This window comes from Sinocyclocheilus anshuiensis, unplaced genomic scaffold (assembly GCF_001515605.1).
Source record: "Sinocyclocheilus anshuiensis isolate Anshui unplaced genomic scaffold, SAMN03320099.WGS_v1.1 scaffold745, whole genome shotgun sequence".
In the NCBI taxonomy this organism is placed as follows: Eukaryota; Metazoa; Chordata; class Actinopteri; order Cypriniformes; family Cyprinidae; genus Sinocyclocheilus; species Sinocyclocheilus anshuiensis.
The window spans coordinates 590,793-598,292 of record NW_015540128.1 but is presented as its reverse complement, the minus strand read 5'-3'; the positions used below and the strand labels follow the sequence as shown (position 1 = coordinate 598,292).

General features: G+C 39.6%; 2 protein-coding genes across 3 annotated transcripts in view; one reads left to right on the top strand and one right to left on the bottom strand.

Annotated features, from left to right (window-relative positions):
• The window catches only part of LOC107687258 (methyl-CpG-binding domain protein 2-like), a 26,596-nt gene extending 21,459 nt beyond the window's left edge, over positions 1-5,137 (bottom strand). The window contains exon 1 of the mRNA XM_016484513.1: positions 4,756-5,137. Coding sequence (XP_016339999.1) covers positions 4,756-4,871 — 116 coding nt within the window. The 5' untranslated portion in view covers positions 4,872-5,137. The remainder of the gene's footprint in view (positions 1-4,755) is intronic.
• A 1,919-nt stretch (positions 5,138-7,056) lies between these two features.
• The window catches only part of rnf185 (ring finger protein 185), a 7,274-nt gene continuing 6,830 nt past the window's right edge, over positions 7,057-7,500 (top strand). For both annotated transcript variants that reach the window (XM_016484491.1, XM_016484490.1), the window contains exon 1: positions 7,057-7,180. The gene's annotated coding sequence lies outside the window, so the exon portion shown is untranslated. The remainder of the gene's footprint in view (positions 7,181-7,500) is intronic.

Sequence of the window (7,500 nt, the reverse complement as noted above, 5' to 3'; positions counted from 1 at the left end):
AGAGACAGACGGAGAGACAGACAGAGAGACAGACAGACAGAGAGACAGACAGACAGACAGACGGACGGACACACAGACAGAGAGATAGACAGACAGACAGACAGACAGACGGAGAGACAGACGGAGAGACAGACAGAGAGACAGACAGACAGAGAGACAGACAGACAGACAGACGGACGGACACACAGACAGAGAGATAGACAGACAGACAGACAGACAGACGGAGAGACAGACGGAGAGACAGACAGAGAGACAGACAGACAGAGAGACAGACAGACAGACAGACGGACGGACACACAGACAGAGAGATAGACAGACAGACAGACAGACAGACGGAGAGACAGACGGAGAGACAGACAGAGAGACAGACAGACAGAGAGACAGACAGACAGACAGACGGACGGACACACAGACAGAGAGATAGACAGACAGACAGACAGACAGACGGAGAGACAGACGGAGAGACAGACAGAGAGACAGACAGACAGAGAGACAGACAGACAGACAGACGGACGGACACACAGACAGAGAGATAGACAGACAGACAGACAGACAGACGGAGAGACAGACGGAGAGACAGACAGAGAGACAGACAGACAGAGAGACAGACAGACAGACAGACGGACGGACACACAGACAGAGAGATAGACAGACAGACAGACAGACAGACGGAGAGACAGACGGAGAGACAGACAGAGAGACAGACAGACAGAGAGACAGACAGACAGACAGACGGACGGACACACAGACAGAGAGATAGACAGACAGACAGACAGACAGACGGAGAGACAGACGGAGAGACAGACAGAGAGACAGACAGACAGAGAGACAGACAGACAGACAGACGGACGGACACACAGACAGAGAGATAGACAGACAGACAGACAGACAGACGGAGAGACAGACGGAGAGACAGACAGAGAGACAGACAGACAGAGAGACAGACAGACAGACAGACGGACGGACACACAGACAGAGAGATAGACAGACAGACAGACAGACAGACGGAGAGACAGACGGAGAGACAGACAGAGAGACAGACAGACAGAGAGACAGACAGACAGACAGACGGACGGACACACAGACAGAGAGATAGACAGACAGACAGACAGACAGACGGAGAGACAGACGGAGAGACAGACAGAGAGACAGACAGACAGAGAGACAGACAGACAGATGGACGGACAGACAGAGAGACAGATGGACGGACAGACAGACAGACAGATGGACACACAGACAGATGGACAGACAGACAGACAGAGAGAGAGACAGTCAGACAGACAGACAGACACGGACGGACGGATGGACGGACGGACGGACGGACGGACGGACGGACGGACAGACAGACAGAGAGATAGACAGACAGACAGACAGACAGATGGACAGATGGACAGACAGACGGAGAGACAGACAGACAGACAGACGGACAGACAGACAGACGGAGAGACAGACGGAGAGACAGACAGACAGACAGACGGACAGACAGACGGAGAGACAGACGGAGAGACAGACAGATGGACAGACAGACAGACGGATGGACAGAGAGACAGACAGACAGAGAGACGCAGAGACAGACAGACAGACAGATGAAGCATTTAGAGTGAATATAGCTGAGACTGTCACTTTGCTGAACACCTTGTTTTTTGTTTGTTTGTTTGTTTGTTTTTTAGGGTGAATTATTCCTTTAACAATTCTATAATCCAAAAAAATATACTTGGATTAAAAATATTTGGTACTAAACAATAATCATTCACTGCTTATTTGATCAATAATCATTATTAAATAATTTATTAATAAAACTGACAAAAGATTAAATTATTTCATAGTTATTTTTGTGTATAGCTTAAAACACCCATTTGCAGTGCAAAACATTTGTTTTTGACAAGGTAAGAGGTCAAAGGTCAATAATAATCTAATACACTAATACATACACAAATAATAGTTTTATATAAAAGATAATTGTTACTATTTATTTCATCAGTAATCATAAATAAATAATTTGTCAATAAAAAATATAAATTGCCATAATTATTTGTAATAATAACTTTTACTACAAATAATTACTGTAAAATTATTTATCTTTTACAGTAATTATTTGTGTCCAGTTTAAAGTGTGTTAACACACCTGTGTGTAAATAAAAAATTACCTGCAATAAAAAAGTATTATATAAAGATTTTATAAATTATACATTTATATAATTTCTATATAATTTTTAGATGATAGGCATAATTAATATATATATGGAAATAATAACTGTAAACAATTGTTAATGATTATTACTTAAGTAAATAGTGTTAAAAATGTATTAAGAAAAATATATTGGTTTTAATTAGCTACATTGACCTTTTACCTGTAGTGAGGAAATGTAAACATAAATAAAATATAAATATATATCTGGGTTGGAAATGACCATTTTACTTATAGCTTTAATGTACGGACACAGTGTTGTTAAAACTCTCTGCTTTACTCGTACAAGCCTGTGAAAAGGCTTGATGGTGAATTGAAGCGTCGCTTTCACGCTGCAAACTCACATGTAACATCATTTGTTTAGTAGACTGAGCCACTCAAGAGGAAACGCTCAGAGGATTTTACTACAGTTTTCCATTCGCATAAACACTGAAGCGCTTGGGCCGCCGGTCTGCTTCACGCTAGAAGAATGAAGCTCTCGAACGCATGCAGCTGCTCCAGAGTTTATTGGGAATGACTCAATAACAGTTCACAGTTCGCAGCACTAACAGGAAGTCGTCTGTTGGCTTGTTGCCTGTTTGCGCTCGAGTGAGAAACAATGAAACTAATGAAGCTCCATTAGCATCGTCGAGAGAGACGTCAGCGGAGAAACAGGACCATATCTAATCTACCTAATCCATAATAACGCTTCCTCCAGTGAAAAAGTGTTCTGGTGTGAATCAGGAGAGAAATCTGCACAGATCAAGCAGCGTTTAAACAGCTCTAAACACATATGAGAGACACCAGGAGATGCACTTTTTCACTGGAGGAATAGTTATTATGGATTATGGACTCAATGTATTTTAGTTAAAAACGTCTTAATGCTGGATATGTTTCAGCTTTTGTCTTCTCCAGATGTTAACTGATGGACTGGAGTGCTGTGGATTACTTGTGGATTATTGTGATGTTTTTATCAGCTGTTTGGACTCTCATTCTGACGGCACCCATTCACTGCAGAGCATCCATTGAGTTCTACATGCACTTAAATGGAATGTAACAGGAAGTGATGTCACTCAGATGTCCTGAGACGCCACAGACCGAGTCCATCACTTGAGGAGTGCAGATATATTCTGATGGCTGATCAGTTTACAGGCCTTCCGCTGCAATGATGGCACCTTATACACACACACACACACACCCTTCCCCCATGGCACGTGAACAAACGCAGCGGCTTCATGGCGCTCGACTCACTGCAACACTGAAAACACATGAATCTCTGCAGACGGACTGAAGAAGAGGGTTTGACTCGAGTCGCAGGCGTCGTGTGTGTGATGAGGTTTGAGTAATAATCACATCACACAACCACTGCACAGCAATACTCTTTACTGCCCTTGATTTAGTGTCTGACTAATGTAGATCATCAAAAACCAATGCTGATACCTGTAACTATATATAACGCTGACATATATGTCATCCAGCGGATACAATTTAATTAGGACTGTAAACAAAATTAATTCTGCATTTAATATGAACTAAACACTGCATATAATTATTTTTAATATTCAAATATTGTATACAGGGTAAGAGAATTGTTTTAATATAATTTTTTACATACAATCAGGGTCTTTTCTGCACCTGCAATTTATAATGCAAGTTTTTTTGCATGCATTATAAAATGCAGTTGCAATTTTTAGCTGGAAAAAAAAAGTATAGTATATATTACTACTATATTACTATTGTCACATGACCTCATTATGTTTATTTCAGTGAGGAGTGTCCAGTTATCATGTCAGATATATAAAACTAATCAGATACAAACACACTCCAGCCATCTGAATAAAGACAAGACGATTCGCTTGAGGGTTTCGAGAGGTGAAACTCAGTTTTCATATGAAGTAAGTTCAGTATGGCTCCAAAATAACATCAGCCAGTCAGTCTTTCGATTATCAGCATAGCGTCAGCTAATACTAGCTACAAACCGCCCGCTTAGACAGAAAAGAAAGAAAGAAAAAACTGAATACTTCTTGCTCAAAATCACTCATTTAATACACCAGCTCAATTTTCATACGTTTTTGTTGTTTTAAATATGTCTATATAGCTTTTATTACTTTTATGTCAGTTTTAATTTTAATTTTCGTATAGTTTATTTTTATTATGTTTATATGCTTTGATATAAATATATTATATTTTTTTTTATTTTAGTTAACATTTATTTTATTTAAAATAACAGAAATATTTTTGTGGTTTTAGTTTAAATCTAACCCTGGTATGATTTATTTTGAAAACAACATTTCACAAATAATTACAACGAAATGGCAAGAAACGCATTGAAAAATACATTTTGTCATTAAATTTGTTGTTTTGTTTCCAAAACGCATCTTAACCACGCCACCCCATGCTCACATCTTACACAAAAACACACATGCATCACTGTACTTATATCAATAATGAAACATAGTTATGTAAGTGATTGTTTACTTATAAATTATTAACAATAATTGCTCCAAATATGTGTATTCTGGGTGAACACATCGTCGGCGCGCACACTTCAAACAAACACAATAACACCCAGAAAAAGCCAGACTCACCTGTAATAATACACATCACTCTTCCCAGCGCTCATCCCGGACTTCCGGATCACTTCTTCCTTCTTCCAGCCGGGTGGAAGCGCCGGACAGTCCGCCTTCTTCCTCTCCATGATCATTGATTGATCGATCAGCTCGATCGGAAGTGTTAATATCCGAGCCCTGAGATGCGAAGGTGTGAGTGACGCTCGCTAACGGACTGCTGCTGGAGTAGTTAGTTAGCTGCTGAGTTATCAAGTAGAGGACTAGTTCTCGGCTTAAAGTGCCGCCGTTAAACGCGTCGTTCCCTCGAGCTCGTCGGCGATCAGAATCTGCGTGTGATCCGTGCGTAACGCGGCTGTGACGCGTTGAAATTTCAGCACTTCCCACACAAGTGACCCAGCGCCTGGCAACCGCAGGCCCCGCCCCCATGACCGACGCACGCCCCGCCCCTACTGTAATCCTGCTCTTTCCTCACACACTGTACTAAAAATGTCATTCAGTGAAAACAAGACACACAAAAATATTTGTGACCCACAGAACCAGTCATAAGGGTCAGTTTTTTGAAACTGAGATTTAAACATCATCTGAAAGCTGAATAAATAAGCTTTACATTGATGTATGGTTTGTTAGGATAGCACAATATTTGGCCGAGATACAACTATTTGAAAATCTGGAATATGAGGGTGCAAAAAAATCTAAATATTGAGAAAATCATCTTTAAAGTTGTCCAAATGAAGTTCTTAGCAATGCATATTACTAATCAAAAATTAAGTTTTGATATATTTATGGTAGGAAATGTACAAAATATCTTCATGGAACATGATCTTTACTTAATATCCTAATGATTTTTGGCATAAAAGAAGAATGTATAATTTTGACCCATACAATGTATTGTTGGCTATTGCTACAAATATACCCCAGCGACTTAACACTGCTTTTGTGCTCCAGGGTCACACATTATAATTAAAGTTTGTACAGTCTGAAACGATAACAATACATTCTAGTGTTGAGCATGAAGTCCAAAAACTATTGAAGCACTTTGTTGGTGTGAAACATGGTTGAGAAAAGCTGTAGATCCTCTAAAATCACCAAAACAGCGTCAACACAGGACAAAAATGATGGAAGTTAGTTCTGAGAATTTTATTTTAAAGGGTTAGTTCACCCAAAAATGGAAATTAGCCCATAAATTACTCACCCTGAAGTCAAAACAACTGTCAAGAAGTAGAAGTACAAAACGAGGATTTGTAAAGAAGAATGTCGGAGGATTTCGATATAAGCTGAGAGGAGACTGGTTTTCCTTTGCTAGAGTTATGAAACTTTGCTTCCTTTGCTCCTGTTAACAAACGTTGGTTTTCACGAGACTCACCGGCGCATGCGCAACGCTGAACTCATACGTCATGCTCCCGGAGCTGCTTCCCTTAACGCAGCCTAATTTTCATTTTTGGGTGAACTAACCCTTTAAGAGCGCAAAAATGGCAATGAATCACATCCTTTCCCAGCAGAATCATGTTTGTGACATAGTTTTGTGATGACGAGAGATAAAGGAATGTCTGAGCTTCAGCCATCAGCAAATATACAGTGAAGACTTGAAGTTAACATCTGGAGAAGACAAAAGCTGAAACACATCCAGCATTAAGACGTTTTTAACTAAAATACATTGAGTCTAGAATCCATAATAAGGCTTCCTCCAGTGAAAAGGTGTTCTGGTCTGAATCAGGAGAGAAATCTGCACAGATCAAGCAGCGTTTAAACAGCTCTAAACAAATATGTGGCTGGATTTTGATGTTAGAGACAACAGGAGATGCACTTTTTCACTGGAGGAAGCGTTATTATGGATTATGAACTCGTATTTGAGTTAAAAATGTCGTAATGCTGGATGTGTTTCAGCTTTTCTCTTCTCCAGATGTTAACTGATGGACTGGAGTGCTGTGGATTACTTGTGGATTATTGTGATGTTTTTATCAGCTGTTTGGACTCTCATTCTGACGGCACCCATTCACTGCAGAGCATCCATTGCTGAGACACTGATGCAGTGCTACATTTCTACAAATCTGATGAAGAAACAAACTCATCCTAATCTCAGATGAACTGAGGGTGAACACGGGGTGTGTTTTTAATGTGACTGTATAATTTAGTTTTATAATTATAATTTATTATCTTTGCAGTTATTTATTATTTTTTATGTTATTTACTTTATATTGGTATTAGGTTATATATATTCTTGATTGGTGAATTGTATGATTTGTATTGCAAGATCCTTTGCATAGTGCTTTTGTATATCAATCCCAGAAACGGACGCTTCATTTCGATAGGTCTAACGCGCATGACGTCAGTGGGCTTTAACTTCCGGGTGGAGTAACGTTGACGCAATCCGCTGTAAGCTGATGAGAGAAGCGGCGTCTCTTTTAATTTCTCTCTCCTCAGACGTTTTGATGAGACGGAGCAGGTAATGTTTTTAATTCTACATTATTAGAAACATAATCGCGTAATTAGTTCACGGAAGTTCACGGATAGCTGCGTTGTTTGTGCATTAGATAAGCGAGCTAATCAGCTAATCAGCTAGCAACGTCAGCAGATCTGATGCTCTGAGCGCTTTGTGTTGTTTTGATTGGAACATTTCGCCACATATGTATGTGTTCTTTTCTATAATGTTTGTATTCATTGTCATGTATGCTGTCTGCATGTGAGTATAATATATATATATATGTGTGTGTGTGTGTGTGTGTGTGTGTATATATATATATATATATATATATATATATATAT